Genomic DNA, 26,232 nt, shown 5'->3' on the forward strand with positions numbered 1-26,232 from the left:
AATTGATATGGTAGCACTCAGAGTAGAAAAAAACTAATTATTACAACAATGAGCAAAATGGAACTTAAATATGAAGCCCAATGTCACTTTTTTTTGTCTCTGTATATGTCAAAACTGAATTAAAGGCATTTAAAAATATTAGGATATACACCATAGGGCACAATCAAGAAATACTGTTAAAATAAACATAATATCATCAAAGCATGAAACATTTTATTAATAATTTCATAAGTAGTATTACCTACAGCTTTCATCAACAACACTGCCTGCAATTGGCAAGGTAAACTGTACATGTATATTACATACTGTTAATGACTAAATTTATGGAAGAAACAAGCTACACCTTAAGATAAAACATCATCAACAGTTTAATTCTGGACTCATAAATAACATTTTATTAACAAATGTTGACCTCAAGGTACTTGGTTATTCTAAAACAAAGATACACCATCTTCACCAATGAAATGTATGAATCTATGTTTCCATGCTGAAGAGTCTCTTCTGCTTTTTCTTGGCCAAACTTTTACTAGTAATCTTCCCAGGGATACTCTGGACACTTGTGCCATGCTTGATTCTTGGGTCTTTTGACTTCAAGTACTGAATAAAGAAGAAAACTGAATATTTAATTTTACTGATGTTGACTCAAAAAATGCAAAACAGTATACTCATTACTTCTTTGCTTTTGAAAGTATTAACCTTGATTATCAAAAATTTGTTGGGAGACACATAGATAGTTTGGGATAATCTAAAGTCAAGATAATCAGCATTTTTGTGTTTATATATATATATATATATATATATATATATATATATATATATATATATATATATCTTGAAAGACACACACACCATCTGGAATACTACTTATCACAAATTACATTTATGACATATTTTTAAATGGAACTACCCTTTCTGCCAACACAAAGTGGTCTTCAAGACAGTTTTCCTTGTAGTAGTGATGTGTAATATGATTAGAAGTGCAACGATTCATCACTGCACAATGTTAAGATATTTCTCGGTGCTGATGCATGCATTTGCTTAAGTTAGTAATTTCTGATTCATTTGTGATACAATACATCAAACTGAGATGATGCATTTAAACAGCTTATAAAATAAACACATCATGATACACATAAGAAAGAATTTTTTTAGAAATTAACAAACAACTTTTTTAATAAACAAATAATTACCTATAAACAGTGCAAAGATAAATAGAAAACATACACATAATGTTCAATGACATACAAAAGTATATAATGTCAAAAGTACATCATGTGGAAGTCTCCAAACCATTATACCTAATTCATTTATTTTATGTCCTGAGCATCGAATCCAATTTCAAGACAATGTACAGGTCTATATATCATGAACCAAAACACTATACTGTACACATATTATGTACAATAAAAGTACAGTTGAAAAAGGTTTAAATAGGGAAACATTACAAATCTGAACAATTAAAACTAATTTTTTTTTATTGTATGAATAGGTGTAAACTTACCTTTTTGAACAAGAAATATGTTGTTAAATTTATGTTTTTGGAAATTGCCAGAGAGATCACTGAAACTCCAGATAGAAGATGTACAATTTAACTTAACCTTCTGTACCAAATGTGACCCCATGAGATGACCCTTAGGTCATGTGACTGGTCAGTACACAATTCAAAAGTGACATTTTTTTTTTGGCAACTAATGAAGTTCATGTAATTTTTAAAATAAGAGTTCAGAGATTTTCTTTGCTTTTTCAAGACTCCTATAATAAAAATCAGACTTGGATTAGTACTGTTTTCTTTATATTGCACCAAATTTAGTGTTTCCTTCCTACAGCAATTTTAATGCATTGAACAGCACTGATTCCATAATGGCAGATGATTCAATGCCTGCAAAACTAAAAACGAACCTCCAGTCGCATAAGGGTGTTTGCCAGAAATTACAGCCAACCATGCATATTGTTAGAGCTCATGAGCTGCAGAGCAGTCATTTTGATCAGGACTATTGCCCTCTTCTCCTTGGCCGACCTCATGAGAGGTGATCAAAGGGTTCATAGAAAGTCATGCATGACATATGAATACTTGTTGACTTGGACTTGGTTATACCACAGTACCGCTCCGGTGGCCTAGTGGTTAGAGCGTCCGCCTTGGATGTGGGAGGTTGGGGGTTCGATCCCGGCCGAGTCATACCATAGACTTACAAAAATGGTACTAACAGCTGCCTTGCTTGGCGCTCAGCATTAAGAGGTTAGTGTTAGGACTGGTCGGCCTGGTGTCAGGATAATGTGACTGGGTGGGACATCATGCTACATGTCTGCGGCATGATGCCCCAGTGCTAGATATCACTATAACCTGTCACACTGCAGACATCGTACCGATATGACTGAAAAATTGTTAAAGCTATGTTAAAAATCCAAATCACAAACACACACACATATACCACAATAAATTTAATTTTTTTTAATTTAAATTTTATACCATTGTTAATGCTGCTTTCATTTTTATAACTTTTTAAAATGTTTTATATTCTGTTTCATACTTCAAAAATATGAGCAAAATGTCACGATACAGCAAAATTATATCATGATAATATTGTGGCTGAGGCCTATCATATTTCAATATATTCTGGCAGCCATAAAGATTTGCCCTCATTTACTTGAGGGACATCACTTATTGCTGAAGCCTCTTTAGTGGATTTTATTGCAAAGTTGTCAAAGTCCTATTAAATCTAGGATTATACAGGGTCTGCTGTTTCTGTCAAATTGGCTAATTGAATTTTGCCATGTTCACTGAAATGAAGCAGTTAACATAGTAGTAATGCAGCCAAAAAAAATAGAAGAATTTAACAATGACAAAGGTATGAAGGTATGTCTGAAAGTTTGTTTAAAAATGTCAGACCTCAAATGGTTTCCTGACATCCAAGAGCATTCAGGGGTGTATAATCAATGATTTTGCATACACACACACCCCATTTGACTTTCGTCACATGAATACAGAGAGAATTGCAGGTCTTTAGAGGTGTGGTGCTTTGGCAAGTGACATATTTTGCCTCCTCACCATTACTATTCATGTACAAACCTTTCTTAGAACACAACACTCAGTTCATGCTCCACCAATCAAAAAAACATTACAAAACAAAAAAAATCTCATGGTCCAAGAAGCAGCAGACAAAATGTGGACAGGACTCAATTTTTGAAACATGCTGGTTTGCCACATTCAGTTAAGAGACGAATATTATTCTTTTTCTAATTCATACTTTGCACTGACATTGCTTAAGATTATGTTGGGATAACATAGTTTATGAAAGCATTTGCCTTCCAAGTGGGTTGCCCACTGCTTTTCTTGTATTCACAGAATTATTAAAGGTCATTTTCTTGAACTAAATCCAGGTTTCTTCATTTTAAAATCCTTCTGATCAGGAATTATGGGGTCATCATGTAAAATTGCTTATCGACAATATTGTTGCCCATTGATACAAGAATAAAATGGGAGTAAGCTTGACTCGACAATCTGACTTCTTGAAATGTGGGAATGGTTATACAACAACAGATGTATAGCTCAGTGCTGGTCATCTATCATATGCACAGCGATCATGTTGACAAATTTTCATTCAGGCAAACTAAACCATGATTTTGAATTCATGTTGTGGCCTGAAATTTACAGGAAACTTTGGGATATTGACCTTATTACTGTAAGCTGCAAAATTTAACATATATTTTATAATACAAACCACTTGTTGAAACCTTTCTGATTTTTGGAGTAATTTCACTCAATGACATGTTTTCCTCTTTTCAGTGCAACTCAAGAGTTCAATAGAAATTGGAAGAGGGGGAGTGGAGGTGGTGTTGGTAGCACTAATCTTTAGTACTCAGCCATGGTTCCCCAAACTACATCTTTTGCATCAGTTCAGTCTTACATACTGCTCAGAACATCAGAGATTCCATAATTTCTTTAACAAGACCTCACCCCATCATAATTCATTAATTAAAAATGCTCAGCTTGGAAGTGTTTCAGTTATCATGAAGGCTGTGGAAAACACACTTCCCGCAGTCAGTTTATGTTACTTTATGCCCCACTAGTGGAGACAGTAATGACATTTACAATATCATACATATCTCCAGAGATGGATGTGCTTTTTATGTCTTGGAATTCTTACCTCTCTCTTTTTCAGTACAGCCAAATCTGCTGTCAGCACAGTTCTAGTTTTGTCAGATGGTTCCAATTATTCTCAACATCCATTGCTCAAATGTTTTAGGAGCTGAAGGTTTAACAAGAGACCTAATTTACCCAAGACCTAATTTACCCAAGAATGCAGTCACATGGGTTGCTGATTGTGTAAGATACTTACAGTCATTATCACCAGTTTGTAAACTTCCCATGTTTTCTCATACACACTGGTCATGCCTTTAGCATTGCTTTCTGGGCAAACCCTTCTTTCTTCCATCTTAGAACAGTATTACATTTATAATAGGAGGTAATTTGTGTAAGCAATCATGTGCAGGAAGTCATTTGGGTGAAATGTGCATCACAGCTAATGCACCTGAGAGATGACTTTCTACAGTTACTACCATTTGTGATATTTAGATAAGATAAACAGCACTAGGAATAATAAAACCAAACTTTTACTTTTCAGGACCCTTTTCAGACAGTGAACAGGAACATTAATTCATGATAGATAAAAGCCACCTTGCATGCTGCTGGTATTAATACTGATATTTATTACTGTACATAGCACAAGAACTGCATTCACTAGCGCTGCTTTTCAGAGAAGGAACCTGTGGCTACAACATTAAAAGTGGCTGGTTGGAGCAGACTCTACACTCTTGGAATACTGTCAGAAACCCGTCACATCTGACAAATGACATTCTGTGAAAAGCTGTTTGAATCAGCTCCAACCTGTTGCTAGTAAATTCATTACATTCATTTATCATATTCAGTTGAATTTGTATGCATAATAAATTCTCATGATCTGCATTTTTACCATACTATGTTCCTGCCACAGGATACATTGTAATTTGTTCACAATGGCAAATAGTGGCAGTAAAATCTATCAATTTCACTCATCTATCAGTACTACTCTCTGCATTGGAGCCCTAGGTGACCAAGTGGTCTAAAGCACTCGCCTTCATCAATCACTGCCATCTCACCTCTATCCATGCAGTTTTGAGTCTCAAGTCCGGCCAGTATAGGTATGTGTGAAAGCTGCCATTAGCTTCCTATGGTACAGTGGTCCTTAGTGGGGTTTTCCTGGGTTCTTCAGTTTTCGTAGTCGCCATATATAGCCTATCTTGTGCTGAGAAATGACGTTAAACCCCAAAAGAATAAGAACAAAACCTTGTGTTCTCAGTGATATTTCAATAACTGCAGCATAACCTGAGAAGCCAATTATTTACTGATTACTTGAAGCATTAACAAGATCTTTTCTTCTTCTTGACTGAATTGTCAGGTACAGCAATAACATTGCCAGTGAGTGATTAATTTCTGCTTGGACAGAAAGCACATGTGAATTGGATTTTCTGGTCAGATTAAAAAATGGTTAGGACAAACAATGTGCACTTAAGTTATGTCAAATGGTATTTTTTATTTTAAATATCACTCAAATCATGCCACTATTCATATTTCATTTATGCTATCTTTAATGTCAGGATGCTATAAAACAAAAAGGAAATCAGTATCTATTTTGTTCTTTGTCATTCACTGAAATGATCAATGGATCAATTTCATTAGTCCATGAATGTCTCGTAAGCAGATAAGTTTGTAAGCTAACATTCAAGGATCTAAGTGATAAATTAAAAATCAACTGATCAGAAGTAGTTTTTCTTCTGAGTGAAATATTAATGACTGAAGAAAAAGTGTTTTAAATTAAAATAAATACATCTGTTTGATTACTACCATCAAACTACAATCTTTGTGTGGTACACCCAATTCTCATCCACCTTGACCCTTTCCCAGTGTCAGTAAAGTCACATTTAAAGCACTCACCTTTATATCAATTCAGAGAGATATATGACCAGAAAAATTATTTGTTTGAATCTCAGTTTACTTTACAACTACTTTTAGGTTTTTATTAGGTTTCCATGAGTTTGCAAATTCATAATATTCATGGAGGTACTGTATATATATATCTGTAGCTGACTAAACATACTGGTATCATGCTGTATACTTGCTCTATCATTAAATGGTCATACTCATTCAAAACCTCTTGCCTAGTTGGGCTGACAAGCAGGTGCTACCTGTTACTCATCCCAAAACTACTAGAATGCAGAAAGTGAAGTGAAGCTTTGAGAATAAGGCATAGTAGCATGCTAGTTCAAAAGTAGGATAAACCAGCTTTGGGGTAACAGTTACTAAATGTACACAAACCTATGGATTAATACTGTCTTACATCAGATTCTGAGCAAAGGTTGGTGAATCATGTGTGCTGTGTATGTAGGCCAATTTGGCTCAAAAAAATCTTAGTCAAGTTTATACAAGCTTTTAAGTCTTGATTAGGTTCTCATGAGTTTGTATACTTTAGATAATACTGGAACTCTCTGATCCATCTTTCCATCCAAATACAAGAAAAAAGGTAACTGTATGTGAATGCAAATTAGTTTTGGTGCTGATCAAAAAGGTGCTGGAGAAAAATTAAGTCTTACCTCAATTTTTCCTTTGAGAAACTGCACATAGGAATTGATGTGTTTCACCTGGACATTCCCTGGAAAGATGTCCTCAAGAAGAATGCTGTGAGATCCAACCTCAAGGCAACCATGATTCAGTGATCCCTCAGGCCAGAAGTAGTTGTCTCTCAAGTGGTCCAGCAGGGAATCCACTGGTGCCACTTCTCTATAAAGCAGACATCTATGTACAAATCTTTTCTCTGCTTTTAGTACAACTTCTGCCATCAACACGCTTCTACTGAGGAATCCATCAATGAAGGCATGTGAAGATCCTTCTAGAGGAACTCTGTATTCATCCTCAAGTGAATCAATAATGCCATCTGCATTAAGCTCCTCCAGTAGTTCATTAAGTTCTACAATATGACATAGTTGAATAGCATCCTCGGGGCTTGGAAGAACTTGTTTTGGAAATGGTCGTGTTAGGACAGAGCTCCAGTTATCTACAAATTCAACCAGAGGTGTCTCTGGTTTTCCACCTGTTCTTCTCAGTAATGACATAATTATACCAAGGTGATTAAAAAAATCTGATATAAGCTTTGGATCTCTTTCCCTTCTACTAAGTATACCTGCTTCAATATCTGATGTAAGTTTTTGTTGAGGAATCACACCTTTCAACTCTTGAATCATGAGGATATACGTTTTGTAAAGTTCGTCACTAAATACAATTCTTGGAAAGGACTCTTCAAGAAGCAAGTAGCCTTTCCCTAATAGAAGTGAATTAGCTAGTTCCATTTCAATGGTTCTGAAGTCGTAAGTAATTTTTCTGCCTTGGCCATACTGAATTTTGCACTGTGAAAATTTCAGGTAATGGTCAGACCAGTGAAAGTTTATGATATGATCCTTTTTTACATCAGCAACAGGAAAGTTTATGATATGATCCTTTTTTACATCAGCAACAGGAACACATGGTAAACATGCACATGTTGTATCCTTCTGCAAAAAGTGAAGGGCTGGTACATAGTTTTGTACCGACAAAGCCAGTGTTTCATTAATAAAGTTGTTCTGAATGGCAACAAGGACTTCAAGAACCTTGTACATAGGAGATTTTTCGTCCAAAATCATGCAATTCTCCAATTTACTCAAATCATGAAGTCTATCCATTGTAGGCAATGCTTTAACTGATGCTGCCCGTCCTCTGACTGCTTCCCATGCTTTTTTGCAGAGGTCAAATTTTCTTTTCAACATTTCTCTTTGATTCTGATCATCTTCCTCACAAATAAAACTTGACACAGTGTAGTCTGACTTTATGCAGTCTGCCCTCTTCTTGTGATAGCTGGCATACATTACACATGCTTTGTGCCAACTAATCAATGGCTTAATGTGCTGAATCAGTTCAAGCTTTGGCAGAGCCTCCAGAGCAAGTGCCAAGAATGGGAAGGAATTGGAATTGTTTCCTTGATATAATTCAAAAGAAAGATTTTCGAGAGCTGGCTCTAAGGTTAGTCTGAAAAGACATGGAAACCATCCTACTTCACTAATTTCTTCAACTTGAAGCTCAACATCTGTTTCATCTATTCTATGTAATGCCATAACCTGTCGTTTTCCTTCACACACTGCAGCAAACCTTTCATGGATAAGGCTGTTGACAATATGAGAAAATTTGTCTTCCCAAACATTTCTCTCACATTCTTCTGTGAAAGCTGTGCAGGTTTCCCAAAGCAAAGTTGTTGTTCTACTTAAAAGAACATGGAGAAAATAATCCAAATCAGTCTGCCTTATCCCCATCAAATCTTCAAGGTACCTGAAAGCTTTTTCAACACTTTGGTAAAGGTACTCTGCAATACCTCCCTCTTCCTCTCCTTTTTGTATAAGACTGCTTATGTGACATGGCTTACTGTATCCTGCTGCCAACGATGCTGTTAACAGCCCACAGATTATCATCTGCAGTAAGTGTTGTGCAATGGCTGTCAGTTTTGTTCCTGGTACAAGCCCATTAATGCCAGACACAAGGCGATAAGATGTCTCTGTTATGGATGCATTCTTCTCCACAATAGGACTTGCACATTTTGGACAATGGTCTTCTATACTTGAACAGGCAAATCTGTGATGTGAAATGCAGCTACCCAAAAATATTTTGGGTGCTGCGCAAGAAAACATATTTGGTTCTTTAACTTCAATTCCTGGCAGAACACCTGAAACATCTTCTGGATGAAGAAAACATTTTAGAAACAAATTGTTGCCTTTAATGCTTGAAGACAAGGCAAGTGAAGCAAGCTCTATGACAAATGTTGCAATCTGAATGTCCGTTTCCCTGCTACCTTGATGAAGGTTCATATTGAGAACATCTATGATTTCATAGTCCCTTTTCCCCAAATGAAACTGGATAAGTCTAAAATTGTATTCATCCATTCCACATTCTTTGCAGAGTTCTTCAACTTCATTTGCTTTTGTCCTATCACTGTCTGTTAGTTCCATAAGTACTCTCTTTAGAAAGAACTGCTGCATGAGAATAGAATGAAATGATAACATTTGGTCACTGTTGCTGACTGCATTTCTGATGAAGCTTTTGAGTTCATCATTGCTGCTTTCAAATGCATTTCTTGCATCCCTATGAAAATCTATTTTGTACAATGCAAGAGGTACATTATCTGTCGAGTTTATGAGAGACTTGCACTTCCATAGTGATGTAATGAAGGTCAGTTTACCCGATAGATTTTGACACACCTTGTTGAATCTGGCAAATCTAAGGCTAGACTTAAGAATCTTAAGAAGGAAAAGCTGTAAAGATAATCTTTTACCATCCTCCTCATCATTTTCATTGCCCCTCAAGCATGCATCCAACTTCTGAAGGAAGGTTTGATTTAATCTAGGATCTTCCTTTTGTAAACCGACTCCCAAGATCTTCACAAATCTTCTAAAGTATGCAACTGCAATAAGCTGTCGGAGAGAAAATTCTTCTGTCAAGATAATTCTTTCCACCTTCAGAAGTCTTCCAATAGCAGTTTCTGTCATGAGTGACTCCATCTCCAAAAGCAGAGAATGAAATATTTCTTGCTCAAAGACATCAGCCAGAAGAGTGGCCAGAGGAGAAGTATGCACCTGGTTTTCAATGCTGCTGTTCAAACTGGAGAGAAATTTGCTTTCCTGAATGAGTTCATGGGCTTCCTCTTGGTCTAAATCCAAGACCTGGCAAAAGATGTTTTCAGACACATTTCCTGACATTTCTATGAAAGATACATAATGCAAAGGACTTTTTAAGTATGCCAGATGAACATCTGGAACTGCATTCTTTTCCACCATATAAAGAAACCAATCCATCACATTACTGTCCTCATATGCTTGTAGACATCGCAAGATAAACTGACTGAATATTTTCTGTTGATCTTGTTCTTTGACATTGCTAGAACCAAAGAAAATTAGTATTTCATTGATCTTTTCCATAAATTCTTCTGTGTCCATAGCAACATCCCTCTGTAGCAACTTCCCCAGCTGGATTAGCCAGAAACTACCCATCTTGTAAGGAATGAGAACCAATGATGTCAGATCACTGCAAAATCTAAGTCCATATAAAACACTGCAGTCTTTTGAGACACGTCCTGCTAAAGATAAAATGTTCTGCACCTTAATATTCCATTTTTCCAGCTCTGTCTCTGAGCTGAAGATTTGTTCTGATGGAAGTATCTTTTTACACAACTTCTCAACTAAAACCTGTTGAAGAGTATATCCATCCCTTTTGGGGTGGCTGTTTTTCACCATAATGGCTTCCTCCAAGGATTTATCTGCATTTCTATTATCTGCTTCAGACTCTGCTGATGAGCTGAAGGTTATCTCCATGACATGCCTATCTCCGATAAATTCATTAGCCCCTTCCTCATTCATGGAATCAGATAAAGAACAGTGCATAAACTGAACACCCTCTGTGATTTCATTTTTTCCATCCAAAGTTTCCTCCTGATTCAAGAGTGTATCTTTACTTTCATGACTTAAATGTCTTTCATTAAACATTCTACTGACTGAATCACTTGCATCTGGATCTTTGGCAAGTTCATTCTTTCTATCATCTGCTAAAGAAGCCTGTAAATTTCTTTTGTATCCATCTTCATTTTGATTTGTACCTTCACTTATGCAAGCAGCTTCTAACCGGTCATATTGCTCATCATCACTTTTTAAAATATAACCAGAACAATTATTCAAGGTGTCATTTGTTTTAGCAAAACTATCAGTCACAATTTCTGAAATAACATCAGCATCTGCAAAGAATGGATCTCCAATCTGCTCCAAATGGTTTGGACTAATATCTGATCTGACACTTTCCTTGTCAGTTTGAGTTGATTCTATGATTTCAGTATTTGCCTCATGATCACTTGAACTATTTTCTGATCCACTTGTAACACCTGATGTCCCTACCAATGCTTTTTTTCGTATCTTGCCTTCAACATCTTCCCCTGGACCTGACTCTGCATAATATGTTTCCTCCAAGGCTTCTTCATTTAGAGTGAGTATTTCCTGGAGAACATCCTGGATGTCAACCAGCTCCCTGCATGTTTCAATGAATGTGAATTCTGACATAATCAAATTCATGTTTTTCCAGTATGCTGTATGAAGCAATGTGCAAGCATCACTCAGGCTAACTCCTGGTACTTTACATCTCTGTGGAAGAAGGCAATACATAACCTTTATCTTTTCATCGGTAATGTCTTCAGGTGAATGTCTTGCTACAGCAAGAGTACAAAAATCGTGCATATAGTCCATCTGGCAATTGTCATATTCCAAACGCAAGAGTTCCCCAAGTTTACGAGATGTGATGTCACTAAATCTGAAGCACAAGCCATCCACTATGTCATTATCAAGATCTTCTACTTCATCTGCTTCATAACTGAGAAGAGTCCTTCTCAGTAATTCAGAAAAGTAGTCCTTTTCCTCTTCTATTCTTTCAAAACAAAGTTTGCTGAATGGCATATGAAGCTTTAAAACTGGAGTTGAGATTGCATAACACTCGGGTCCTTTTGGTAAAGGAGTGTCATCTATGGTGAATTTTTTCTTGTCACAGAAAAATTCATACCAAATATGCTGTCTTTTCTCTGCTGATGAATCAGACACAAAGAAGCTATCAAGAAGATTCTCTTTCTCTAGTTCATATATCAGCATGGCCAAGGGATCAAAGATAATGGACAAAATGTGTCCCTCTAAAGCCTCAATAAAACTTGAAGCAGTATACAAAGCATTTGCATCACAGGCAACTTGTACCTGCCAACTGTCAACATTTGTATCAGATGCATATTTTTCCTCAATCCATTTAAGTACTGCACCTTCCAAATAGGATAAAAATTCTGGACTGTTGCCTATCTCAGTGATGATGCGAGATATGCTGTTGATACTCCGCCCAGCCGTTCCATATCTAATGCAAGTAAAAGCAGTAAATAGCTGTTCCTTGATGTAGTCATTCAGTGGTCTCTTCAGCTCAATTGTTTCCATCAGGTTCCATTTGAGGAGTTCTGGTAATTTTGTTTTTGGCCTAGTCAAACTATCAAGCATTACCAATTTCCATTTGGCAAGGAAGTCAATCTGGGGTACTGTCTTTCCTTCCTCTGCCCTTCTACCAAGATGAATAATTACACAAACATGCTTTGGGTCCTTGGAGTTTCTTTCATTGTACTCAGCCTGAAGCTTCTCAATGATTGACTTTGAAAGCAAAATATGTGTCCCATCTGTATCAGCTTTGCATTGCAGAAACAATAATTCTTTACCAGAACCATGCCAGAATTGCTCCATCTGCATTGTCAATTGCTTCTCTGATTTAAAAGCACCAAGTTTTTCAATCTGACACTGGAAGCCTGGTACCATTTTCTTCAAGTCAGTATGTATGTTGCTGTTGGTAAAAACAATGATCATTTTCCCTACACATTCTGTGCTTGTTCCAATCTCAGACTGTAAAAAGTGATCTAGCCCTTCATGAACTGGCATTTGAAAATATGACTGCTTAAGTTCCTCCACCTCTTCATTAGAAGAAGTCTTTCCATAATCTGTAATCCCAAGGCGAGCTATTGCTTCTGGTTTCAACACTTTTAGAAGTGTCATTTTGCATGCTTCAATCTTTGTTTGATAAGTCTGACATTCTGATGGTATCTGGGAGCAAACATGCAAAACAAGGGATGGGATCATGTCCTTGCTGTACACTGGTATTATATCCTCTGTTGAAAAATGTTTACCAGAGACTGTGCTAACAGATGAAACCCAATGCTCCAACTCTGACACCACCTTCTCATTTTCATCACCCAAGATTTCTGAATATTGAAGATACTGTTTCTCAAATCTATTTAGAAAAGGGGGATCTGAATGATCCAGCTCACTTTCTTCTACCAGGACTATGCATCTAAAATCATCATGAACATAGCACATTGGGTTGCTGTAAGGACCAAGGGCAATTCGACAGTTCTTTTTGTTTCCAACAACAGTATAATTCTGATTTAGCATGTCATACAAACTACCATACACAGTTTCCAGGTCTTTAAGTATCAAGACAAGGCCTTGCTCCATACAAAGAATTATTCGACTCAAGATCCGATAACTGTAATCATCTGTGAGATCCTCCTCAAATTTGCTCCCAAATATTGTCACATTTTCTCTCCCCTGATCTTTCAGCTGCTTTTCTAAGATTCCAAGAACTGAATCTCCTGTTGTAATCAGCAAGAGATGTCTTGCAGATCTGTCTCTTACATTTTCTTTAATCAAATCTAAAACAGGAACGTTTTGTTGGACATGTATGTTATGAAGAGCATCAATATTTTTTTCAAAGCATGTCCTCACTAAGCCAATTTCGGAGGGTAGTCCACCAAAGTTTCTCTGCATTCCTTTCATAATTATGTTTCCTTTCACATCTTCATTAATTGCATAATCTGTCATATTTGCTAATTCTTTAGCAAAGTATTTGACTAAAGAATAGTAGTCTCTAAGGCCAAAGAAATTTTTAAAGCGCTGCTTGGATACAAACTCAAAATATCCTCTTGCAATACCTTTCAATTCCAAAGCCATGTTTAGATCTCTTTCCCGTGTTATTTTAGAATAATGGGCCTCTGATGATTTTGTAAATGAACTGCTTATTGATTTTCCTGTTAGGATAAGCTCTTCTTCATCCATTTCTGGTCTGGATAAATGAATTGCCCGATTCATCTTAGAGGCATCTAAAGCCCAGTTGGAAATTCCTACAACTGCCACATCTGGGTGTGGTTTTCCAAGAGGTTCCAGCAAACTATGAAGAACCTTAAGAGGGTTGAACCGAGATACCTCGGCTAGTCCAATTTCATCGAGAATAACCACAGACAAAACATCTTCCTGAGAGTTGGACTCCTGATATTTCTGTGCCTTCTCAAAAACCTTAATAATTCCATCTGAAGTTGAGGACTCTGATCCTTGAAATGAAACACAGTACAACTGTGGAAGAGACTGAAATAAATCATCCTTGGAATCTGGTCCTCTCAAATTACTCCTGATAACCTGCATTGAGAGAGATTTGCTACATCCTGGCTTTCCAACAACAAAGATTGGAATTCTGTTGAGAATGCATACCAGGATAACAAAGACATTTTCCTGAAGAGCTGTATTTTTTGCAACTCCAGGTGGCAATTCCATTCTATCAAGTATGTCTTGTTGTTCTTCTCGTATTATCTCCTTTATTTTATCCTCCATATACTCACTTCTATGATGTTTTATGAAAGCACTGAACAAAGCTTCCCTGTATTTCTGTCTTGTTCTAGAATCAATTAATCTGGAATGGTAACAGTGAGCAAGTGCAAGTATGATGGATCGTATTTCTATTTCACTGCTGCTGTAAAATCTCATGTGGCTAGAGGCTTTTAACTTTTTCTTCTTACAGAGGAATTCTTTCAACCAAACTGTAAGGTCTGAACACCTGCGCACATCTCTCAGGCTGACACAACAGTTGACTCCTTCTATTGTCCTGATAAACTCCTGGGAAACTACAAGTGCATCTGCTAGCAGCCTTTCCATCTCTGGAATCAATCCCAATTTTCCACACACCATTTGTTCAATATACATTTTCTCATCTGCCTTGCTGAGACTGCCAAAATCCCAGACATAATCAACCATGGTCTCTGGAAGTGGGTGAACTCTGTATAGAAGCCTTGATAGTTCATCTGTTCTTGCCTTGTCATCTAGTCCAGCTGTGCGAATGGCTGACTCGGATCTCAACCTATATGGGTTGCATGCTGCCATCAAGACTAAGTTTGGCGCAAGCTTCCTTCCAAGACAGGAATGGTGACATATAATGTCACTGAGGAGCCAGATGTGATCATTGGTATTGATTTCATCCAGAAAAAGCCAAATTTGTTGTCGGGTATCTAATGATTGTAAAGCTTTGCTGTTTGCATCCTCTACTGATTTAATTATGTCTTTCTCCTCTATTCCAGCATGAATGGTCTTCACATTAAAGTCAACATCACATATTTGTGAAAGATACTGAATCAGGGAAGTTTTCCCACAGCCAGTTTCTCCCATTACAATGACTGGGATATGTGCTCTGACTCTCAGCAATATGAGAACCATTTTCAACAGGTTATCAGGTGTAAGTGCATAATATTTTGCCATTCTTTGCAAATCTTTCTCTGCCACACATTTTTGATTTGATCTTGCAACTTTTTGTAGAATCTCCTGTAACTCTTTCTGGTCCATCTTGGCAAAATCTGGAAGATTCTTCTTCATCTGTCTTTCAAATAACATTCTGATATGTGATGGAACTCCTGATATATTTCGGTATAATACTGATAAAGTCTGAACATCTTGACTGTGGAAAAGGAATACCAAATGGTTGCTCTGTTCCCATCTAATCATGCCCTCCACTCGGGTTGCTAAAGAAGTTGCTAAGTTTGTTGGACATGAAGATGATGCTGCTGTTGATTTTTGAGATTCTCTGCATCCCTTGATTGACCTCCTTGCAAAGTCCACAGATACATCAACCATTGCCTTCACTAAATCGGTCTTCACAGTTTGTCTGTTTTGTCTGCCCAACATAAGAGACAGATTAGAAATTCTAAAATAGCTGCTACAGGATAATTTTTTCAACTGATCTGCAAGAACTCGAACAAATGAATAGATTGGAGTGTATGAAATGTCATCCTCATTCATTCTGAAATACTTCTGAATAAGAAATACACATTTCTCCATTGGCAGAGGTTTCAATGATTTTGTCCCTTTGAAAATGACATCTCTCTTATCAAGGGTTCCATCTTCTACTGCATTCAAGTAATGACAGACCACTTGTAGTGGGCTATGCATTTCAGTGCTAACTTGAAAACTTTTAAAACCTTCCCACTTGATATTCATCCTATTAAAGGATGTTACTATAGGCAAAGAATTGGGCAGGGTATTGTTCATGGTATTAGCGAGTTCTATGCAAACTGAACTGGTAGTGAGGAAAACAGATGTGGTGTAAGCAGAAACATAGTGCAGTACCAAAAGCTCAAATAAAAATGTGTCCAGTTCCTCTGTATCTGGGGTATTTCCAATGTCGATGTGAAGAACATCATCCTTGATGTTCAATTTTGCCAGCCTTTCTACTAATGTGTGCTTGTTGAGAGGTCCACTGACATGCAAGGTAACACATTTCTTCCTAATACGATGTGCATGTCTCTTGATGGTTTCTGTTTTTCCTAAACCTGGAACGTCTGATGTAACAGTGAAGACTTCTGGGCACTCCTTCTGAAGCCATTTCTGCAAAGAAGCTTCTGTCATTGGATGAATACGTGTTACACAATCTGAAAACTCATGAAGGAATGGATGATGCTCAGCTCCTCTAAAAATTATGGCTAGAAGGAAGGTACCGTCCTTTGGTAATTTTCGCAGTGCATCTACAAGCTGAAACTGATTTTCATTAGACAACATCTCTACATTTGCCAAACAGAACAGACTGTCATCTCTTTTAAATTTTGATGCTCCCAAACATCTCTTGAGAAGTAAATCTATTTCATCCCAAGTTGTTTCAGATCTGCAGAACAAAACTTGGTGTGCTTCTGGCATTGTCTTTGTATTGCTCTGGTACAAGCCAAGAACCGTCCTCACCATTAACTTGCTGTCTTCATCTAGTGAAACTATAAGAAGCTTTCCCTTTTGAACAGACTCTGTGATATGTAGTGAAGATTCAGATGATTCTATCCATCGCCTGACTGGTACAAGGTTTTTGAAAGCCTGCTCAAGAGCCATTCCCATATTCATCAACACTTCCTGGTTTAACATATTTGACTGTACTTTTTTGAAATCCATACAAACTGCTTCAATGCAAGCCACTGGATGTATAAACTTCAAAAACATGTCAGCTGCAATTTTGCCCTCAAAACTCTTAGTCTGAAGATAGTTATACCATGTTTGTATCTGGCCTCCAAGAAGAAAGTTCATGTAGTAGTACTCTTCTCGACACTGTAGGATATTCGTCTGCCACACTACCAATTCCTCTTTCATCTTAAATTTACATTCTTCAAGATCATCAGGCTGAACTTGTTCATCAAACTCTGTGAAGCTGAAGTGTCCTGCCACATACAAGCTTGTGCATAATTCAGCAATCTCGAACCCTAGGTCTATGTACGTAACATATTTCCCTAAATATTCTTGTTTATCCTCAATTTTTTCTTCTGGATTATCTTTTCTTGCAGTGTTCATAAGCAGAAGAGCTCTGCTTCGCAAATCTATTAGGCTTGCCTTTGAATATGTTGAAATGTTTTCTTTCTGCTTGTAAGTGACAGTCAGCATACACTCGTGATGCTTTAGACTGAAACAGAATATTCCATTGTCAATTATATTCTGAATGATTTCTCTTGTCCTTTCACTTCTATTGGCGACATTGTTGTATAGGGATCTGAGATTATGCACATTTTCCCTGCAATCAGTGGTCTTCAACACTGCATCTTTTAAAACCAACTCCTTGAATTTCTCAGCAAATGCTCTGAAAAACACATCTTGACTCTGTCTTAACTGACTATCCTTAACTAGAAAGGGGTGAAGAAAGCGTTTTACTTCTATTAGTCCAGACACTGTTGACTCCTTCACATATTTTTCTGAGACTTCTTCAACTGCATCTATGAGATTTCTTATGTCCTCATCAACAATATCACTAAGAAAACCTATTAAAGTTGAGGATTCACCAAGGACATTTAGCATGTCTATTGCATTTTCACTCAACATACGTGAAGCGTACTTAATAGTTTTCACAGCATGATGAACATGAAAAAGTGTTATGCTGTCTGCATCTCCTTTAGCTAAATCTTCAAATGCCTGCAAAGCATTTTTGAATTCATCATCAACTGTGTCTATCCTGAAAGCTGAAAGTGAGTTTTTCATTGCTCTGATAGTAAGTTCATATTTCTGCAAGTTCCAGTAATCCAATAAAGCAAACTTTGACACACTGCTCAATGACTTTCCTTCAAAATCCTCTATATACTTGATTTCTTCTGATACATTTACTCCATGGCTAAACATGTCATGCAAACTGGATATGGAAAGATCATTGCCTTTGTAAAAATCCTCCCAAACCTTCGTATACAGATCACATCCTTTCTCACAAAGTTCATTCAGAAGTGGTAAACCATCCAAAACTGGAATTCCATCACCATCAACTGTATTAGGTACCTCGGAGTAATTTAGGTTTTCATTATTTATATCCTCCTGACACAGAGGCTCTACTTCAACAACTGATTCTTCTGATCCTAGAACTTTCGCAGCATCACCTCTTTCCTTGCCTTTCACCTCTTTTCCAATCTTGTTTTCAATGCAAACCTTCCAAAACACATCAGACTTGCTAGGTATCTGAAGCTTCTCACAGATAGAAGGAACACTATCATATGGTTGCCACAGTGTTTCTTTCAGGTCTTTAATTGTAATGTTTCCAGTTTGTAGTTCTTCTGCTACCATTTGCACTCTTTTTTTAACTGACAACATTCCTAAACCATCAACTCCTGGAAAATGTTTAGTAATATTTCCCAGTGTACTTCTCACTAATGCTATCATTTCCCTCTGCTTCTTCACATAACTATGGTATTCTTTTAAAAGAAAAACACAAGTTTCTCCTGGGAAACCTTCATCAGACAAAAATGATGCAATCTGCAACATGAGATTTTCTGATGCAACCTTTTCAATGAATCCTACTGATATCATCATTTCTTTAAGAGACTTTCTCAAGGAAGTGATACAGTCCTTAGCAGCAATGTATGCTGGATGTGTTTTTACCTTTCTTGCCAGTTCTCCTTGGACTTTCAATACTGCTTTCCAAAAGTTCTGATGAGGAAGCATGGAAAAAACTGTCACTTGTGTTGGCCTTCCATCTTTCGTACCATACAAGTCCAGTAGAGTGGTAACTAGGCTGGCTTGCCAACTGAAATAAATTTGTTTGCCATTAGAAGCATACATCAAACAAAAAATTCTTTCTGTATATTCTGACTTTTGCATAGCTACATTAACCAAAATGTAATTAACAATTATACAGATAAACATTTAACAAATTCTAATTAAAGTGATCTCAACCTATGAAATGTTGGCCCCATTACAGGGCATAAAAGACAGTACCAATAATAAGACCCTCAAATGGACTGATGTTCCACTGTCTGAACAAATCAAAGGAATCTAATATTAGACTGTATCTTATGTCGCCTTATTCTTTTCAACTGCTGCATAATTAAATCATCTCTGATAGCCTTGAGAACTGCAACATACCTAAACCAAATGTAAATGTGACAATCAACTAAGGAGGAATATAATTAAAAAAATATATACAAGATACTGGATGTCTGGGGGCACCATATTCAATCCTGACAAACTAGCTACATGATAATACCACCATGCACAAGTGAAGTGTTCATAGCAATATTTTCATGATAGCCACCATGGAGGTCATACTGGCATAATTTTAATTTAGACCAATTAGACATCATATCCTATATGATATAACAACAAGTCTTTAAGTGAAAACTCCTGTCATTATGAGTGCCAGTGGCATATATTGGCAGCCATACTGGATGCCAGATCCATAAAGTGTTTCATTTAAGGCCAATTAGGCATCATAACAAGTCTTTCAGTGAAAACACGTCTCTCAGCTCATGAGGAGTAATGATAATTATTTTCAAAGATGGCCACCACAGCAACCATACTGGATATTCATAGGGCACCATTTGAATTAGGACAAATAATTTACTGCTGGCTGATTCAGCCCAAATGCAAGACAGTTGTTGTTGTTGTTGTTGTGGGGTTTAGCGCCATTTTTCAGCATGATAGGCTATACATGGTGGCCAGTATTAATGGTGGAGGAAGAACCCGGAAAACCCCGGAAAGAACCACCAACCCACGAGAAGCTACTGGCAAGCTTTCTCACATGCCCACATTGGCTGAATCTTAGACTCGAACCGCCGCAGACAGAGGTGAGATGGCAGTGATCCGTAACGAAGAGCGCTTTAGACCACTCAGCCACTCGGGGCCCCCAAATGCAAGACAGACTGGACCATGTTAAACACGAAATGAAAAACAATGGAACACACATTACCTGATTTAGTTTAATAGTTATTACAGTTATTTTCACATGCAGAGCAATGTAATGTAAAATGTTGATATTTGACTCTTAAATTAAATCAGAATTACTTGTACATTAATACGCAAAATAAAAACAAAAAAGATATGAGCTTTCAATGTTTCAATAAAGAAAATACGGAATTAACTTTTTAAATTAGGCCAGCATCAACACTATTAAACAGTAACAAATACAAACTGACTGAATGTAAGAATTGATTTCTTAAAAATTGTAAAATGTGTTATTAATGAATAATAATAATAATATCAATAATAAAAATAATAATGAGGACTTTGTATTGTGCCTAACCTTTAGAAGCTCTAAGTATTTTACAACACGAGACAATACCCATAACATAAAAAACATATAATGATATGATAACAAAAAACAAACACTATGAAATTAGAAAACATAAAACATGCTGAAAATTTTTAAGGTAGGAAACATTATTAGGTCTTTAAGTTTGTTCTTGCAGTCGAAACAGGAGAGTTTTAAGAGCATTCTTGAATGAAATCACTGTCTTTCTGTCTACATTCAGTGGGCAATTTGTTCCACATTGCTGGGCACTGGTATGCAAGAGAACATTGTCCATATTACTTCATTTTGATAGTGGGAATAATGAGTATACGATTGTCAGAAGAGGAGCCTAAGTATCTTGCTGGTGTGTACACATGGGTGAGGTCGGAGAGGTATGTTGGACTGGAGTCTGTCAGTGAAACGTAGCACATAGAACAAATTTTGTGTTTGATTCTGGATCGAATGGATAGCCAGTGTAGGGTACAGAGCAAGGGGGAGGTATGCTCTCATCATGGAATAAAATGATAGTATAATGTACTTTGCTGTTATCATTAGATTTTTATCCACAGCTATAGATGAAGTGTTGTGTTTTGAATAAAATCTTGATCCAGTGAACCAACACATTTTCAAGACTTTGAAACATTTGGAACTATTTAATTTAAAGCACACATTATATCCATTAAATATTAATTTCTCAAGATATATTTTTGTACATTAATACATGTATAATTTAATAACACTACCATGTAACTAATAATCTCAAAGTTATTTCAAGTCAGCATTATATGCTGACTGATGCATCTGCGCATCAGTAAGAGGGGTGTTTGGGTTTGGGGGAGGGGTGTATAGGGACAATGACCAGAAACCGGTCATAATTTGTTCACCAATTCAGACGATGTGGAAATTATGACCCTGAGAAATCGTGGTCCAAAGTGCAGTCTGCCAAGGGGAACCAGATCTGCTGCAGAATTCAAGGTCCCCAGCAGAGAGAAAAAGACAAGCTGACTATACAGTCTTTTCTCTCCATCTCCATCTGGGACAGGATATAGTGTGTCAACAGGGATATTGGCTAACCCCGTTTGTAGGAAATTTGTTCCAACACTGAAAAAATCTTGAGATGGAATAAGTTCTGAGTTCTCTAAGATTGGAAGAAAACCCAGCTAGCTCACTATGGACAAACAGCAAGACAGGTCTATCCTGAGGTGCTCTAGATAGCCATTGTGCATCAACAAATTGTCAAAATATTGGATGATTTGGATACCTAATGACCTTAAAGGGCTGCAACTACACCCATGACCATGGCAAAAGCTCTGGATGTGGAGCTTGGATTGAACAGCAGAGGTTGAAATTGGAAGACTTCCAAACTCAAACAAAACTGGTGGTACTTCCTGTGTAGAGTATAGATAGAGAAGAGAATGTAAACATCCTGAATATCAATGGAGACCACCCAATCACCAGATTTTATGGCATTCTTGACTGAGGCTGTGGTCTCCATCTTGAATAATTCCTCCAGCATAAATCTGTTCATTGAGGAATGGTCAATAATTACACAGCCATACTGATAATGACTTTCCATTCAGGAGTAGTATTAACAAGATTTCAAGGCACATGCTGTGATGGCCATATTGGGTGACAGATTGGTACTGGACATAAAATATCTGCAGTGAAAACATCATGTTGAAATGACCTTCCCTTCAGATGGAGTAGCAATAACAAGATTTTCAAGATTGTCACTGTGTTATCCTTACTGGTTCTCTGGGCGGCACAGTTTAGGACAAACTCGACACCATAAAATATCTTCTGGTGAAAATCCCATGCTGACTTTTTGTTCAGGAGTAGCAAACACAAGCTTTTCAAGATGACTGCTATGGCAAACTTATTGGTCAGCAGATCAGCACCATTTTTATTTAGGACCAACTAGACATGAAAAGAAATATTTTTTCTCAAACCCACATCCTGTTATGACCATTCTTTCAGGAGTAGCAATAACAAGATTTTCAAGATGGCCACAGTGGCACCCATAGTGGGTAACCAAGAAAATCCATTTTCATTCAGGACCATATATGCACCATCCATTCCAATTGCAACATTCTTTTTCATCCATTCATTCCCATATCTCTCTGACATTAGGGCCACTATAGCGCGATTGATGGTTTCACTGTCTACCTTGGGTATATTTTTTATACCAAAAAAATTAATTTAAACCTAAGATGAAATACTAAATTAGTGGATTAACAAAATTAAATAAAGTAGAATGGATCTAATGTTAAATTGGTGGTTTAAGAGCTTACAGTATTATAAATGGAATGTATCTAAATTTAAATTTCTGTTTAATAGTTTACATTCAATAGCATAAAATTAAAGTTAAAGATTCACCTTTCACTCAAAAGAATGTATACAATTTCTGCCTCTTTATTAAACATGTCAGTGGACCAATCACTAATAACAGAAAAAAGACCTGACTGGAGGAAATGGTATGGTCCTGATCTGACCCTACGATTATCAGCAATAGCCTCCAAAAATTTCTGACAATAGGTTTTGCCTATTTCCAAGCCTTGTCCAACTCGCATAATTTCACATAGTATAGGGGCATCCATGTTTCTCAACAAAATGAGCATTTCTAAACATGACACAGTTTTTCAAAGGCTTCCTTATTCAGCAACCTAACAGACTCCTCACTTTCAGAACAGCCAGGGTCTGCCGTCTTAACTCATGGGATCTGATTGTGCCAATTTCAAAGTTATTGCTGCCAACTACAAGTGTTCCCAATAATATTATATGCAGAACAAACTGAATATGTCATCTCATCCTTCTTCTTGCTGTGGGTTAGCCATGGAACTTCCTGCTTCCAAGTATCTTGGAATTTTCATTCTCTTTTGGTTTTATCATATACATGTATTTCAAGTTTCTTGTCCGGGGGGGGGGAAGCAGATAGACAGCGTAACAAAATATCCACATTTTCCAAACACACAAAACCACATAACAAAAAGTCAATCGCCTATTTGCTTGATGCTCTTATATGATTAACAAAGTAAGCACTCAAATGACAAAGATAAATTAGATTAAATGGCATAGGCATGATCTTTAACGTCATTTCACTTTCGATTTTTGCCATGTTGATATGTTTATAATTAAAAGAAAATTTTACACAATCCTATAACATAGGATAGATATATTTTTTATATCCACAATTTAAAATTGCAGGCCCCACAGACCACCCAGCTTTAGGAAAGTGGTGGTCCTTCTGAAAATCAGGTGGCCTCAGGCCAACAGACCTGTGTTAGTGTCGAACTCTGTATGTAGGTCCCAACATATCGGACAATGCTTTGTTATAGAATTCAAGAAGCAATGTCAGGTCAAAATTGGTTTCCCTCATTTTTATTTTTTAAAGTAGCAAAGCAAATACTTATTAACCAGTGCCTGATGTTACTATATGTGTGTAGACAAATAATAAAACCATAAATCTGCAATCCTATCAGTTAACTGTTGTGAGTGGCTACATTAAGAAAGTCCCTTTCTGAAAATAGTATGCACTCATGCTGGCAGTTAGAAATGTTTTAGTTCATTCATATGCCAACTTTAATGCTTCATTGTGCTAATGAGCATTTAGTAATCGTAATGTTTTATCTGCAACAAAGAAATTTAGACAAACAAAATGGTATGAAGGCATGTGTGTATTTGCTCTCATCTACGTTACATGGTTTGTTTCAAACAGGTTTACAATTTTTTTTCAACTGCCATTTTATAGTGTACTTTCATAACTTAGGAAAAAATGATTATTGTTTAAGGGTAGTCAATTCAGGGCTGTTACATTTAAACATACATGGTACCCAGGGAGGCAGATTTTTATACAAATATATGCCAAGGTAGTTCAATTTCACAAAGTTCATATTAAAATGACAAGAAAATTCTAAAACTGCACCTATTGGTGAGTATCCCACTTCAAAAGTGCCTTCCCTGGGTCCCATGTATGTTTCAATGGAACAGCCCTCGGCATTTTTACTAACTTGCAATTATAATACTGTAATCTTGTTAGTCCCATCAGTTAAAATTCATTACAATGTATAGCTTCTACAGTGCTCACAAGTCATGTGGCCAAAATACAATGCATATGTATATGATAATTTTTATACACATACATGTTTATACAAGTCAGTTTCTACTTGAAAGTAAAATATTGCTTAAAACCAGTGGTATATGCATATATGCATACTGACAAATAGAGGGCATAACTCAAATAAGAGAATGAAAACACACACATGCATAATATATATATATATATATATATATATATATATATATATATATATATATATATATATAAAACTTGCATTGCTTCCACTTCTCCATGTTTAGCTTACTTTTCCTGTTCTGTGCAAAAGAAGAAGTCATTTCTTTCTAAAATTCAAGTCTGGCTTGAACCCTGTTGTGTGTGTGTGTATGTGTGTACATATATATATATGCAGCAAACAGTAAAGATTATTTATGATACAATGAAAATGGGTATTGTTTTATACCATTACAACAGAGAAAAGATTTTTCAGATTATATTAAAATTTATTGTTTTTTTTTCTCTTTTTTTTGTAGATGTCTATGTCATGAATGTTATACATCATGGAGTAAACAATTTATACTGGTATGATTACTCAGAGATATTTATTTTTTAATTTGTAATTTAATTTTGAAACTTTCTTCAAAATACATCATCATGAAAAATAAACCTGTAAAGCACAAAGTTTTATTATTTGCTGAAAGTGTCAGCATAAATGTACATGTACCAGATGGGGAATCATAAAAATCACTTTTGTGTGGAAACATCTGTGTTCAATAAGGGCTGTTCCATTTAAACATACATGCTATCCAGGGAAGGCAATATTTTTAAAAATATATGACAGGGTATTTTGATTTCACAGAATTCATATTAAAATAAGAAATTTCTAAATTGCATCAATGGGTGAGTACCCCACTTTAAAAGTGCCTTCCCTGGGTCCCATTTATGTTTTAAAGGAACAGCCCTAACTTTAGGACAAGAAAATTTGTCATTTGTTTATTTGGATGGATCAGAACTGTTGATAGTCAAGTTTTTTTTTAAATAATTAACCCAAGATTTCTTTTTCATGTTTTTGAATGACATGCAAAAGTTCATAAAGAAAGTCAGGTGTGTCAATCTGAACTGTACTCAATTATTCATACAAACAATTTTTCTTTTCAAGCTTTAATTGCATGGAGTCAGCAACCTGAGATTTCTAAACTGATGATTTTAAATAAAGGTGTTGATCATGCCTTTGGGATTTAAACTGCCATGGTTTACCTGGTTTTGACACATCAGGTGATACAAATATTATAATTGATTTTAATTTCTCTGATGGACAACACAAACTCAAAACCAATTAAACCTGGTAACAAAAGAAAATTATAGCAAAACCTTTGGAATATATATATATATATATGAATTTGGCCATGAAAATTAAACCTGAATCTTCTAACAAAGAAAATACTTTTAGCCACAATTGTAATAAGGTCTTTACAGCTTGTTTTTATCAAATTATTCTGTGCTGTGTGGACCCTTATGCCAGAAAATGATGAAAACCCTGATGTGTATATAAATGTAACTGTAATTAAAGTTTATAAATTGCACTTGTATTATTTTGGTAAACAGTGTATTCAAGATTATAGTTATAAATCTAGTGTGCATTTCTGTGGGACTATCTCTTGCATACCAGCTCCAGTTGAGTCATCATGTTTATGTTAATTACAGTGTACAAGGACTGGGTCCATTGTCAGAT

General features: G+C 36.3%; 1 protein-coding gene across 1 annotated transcript; it reads right to left on the reverse strand.

Annotated features, from left to right (window-relative positions):
- Window positions 1–288: 288 nt before the first annotated feature.
- Window positions 289–23,043, reverse strand: LOC149788042 (uncharacterized). Its single transcript, XM_089973509.1, has 4 exons — window positions 22,823–23,043; window positions 21,832–21,966; window positions 6,628–18,964; window positions 289–597 (listed from the first exon to the last, which is right to left on the reverse strand). Exons 1-4 carry the CDS (start codon window positions 23,041–23,043, stop codon window positions 475–477), a joined length of 12,816 nt encoding a protein of 4,271 aa, XP_089829635.1. The 3' UTR covers window positions 289–474.
- Between the last annotated feature and the right edge of the window lie 3,189 nt (window positions 23,044–26,232).

Source organism: Sinohyriopsis cumingii, chromosome 11 (assembly GCF_028554795.1).
Source record: "Sinohyriopsis cumingii isolate HCF-2022 chromosome 11, ASM2855479v2, whole genome shotgun sequence".
Taxonomy (NCBI): Eukaryota; Metazoa; Mollusca; class Bivalvia; order Unionida; family Unionidae; genus Sinohyriopsis; species Sinohyriopsis cumingii.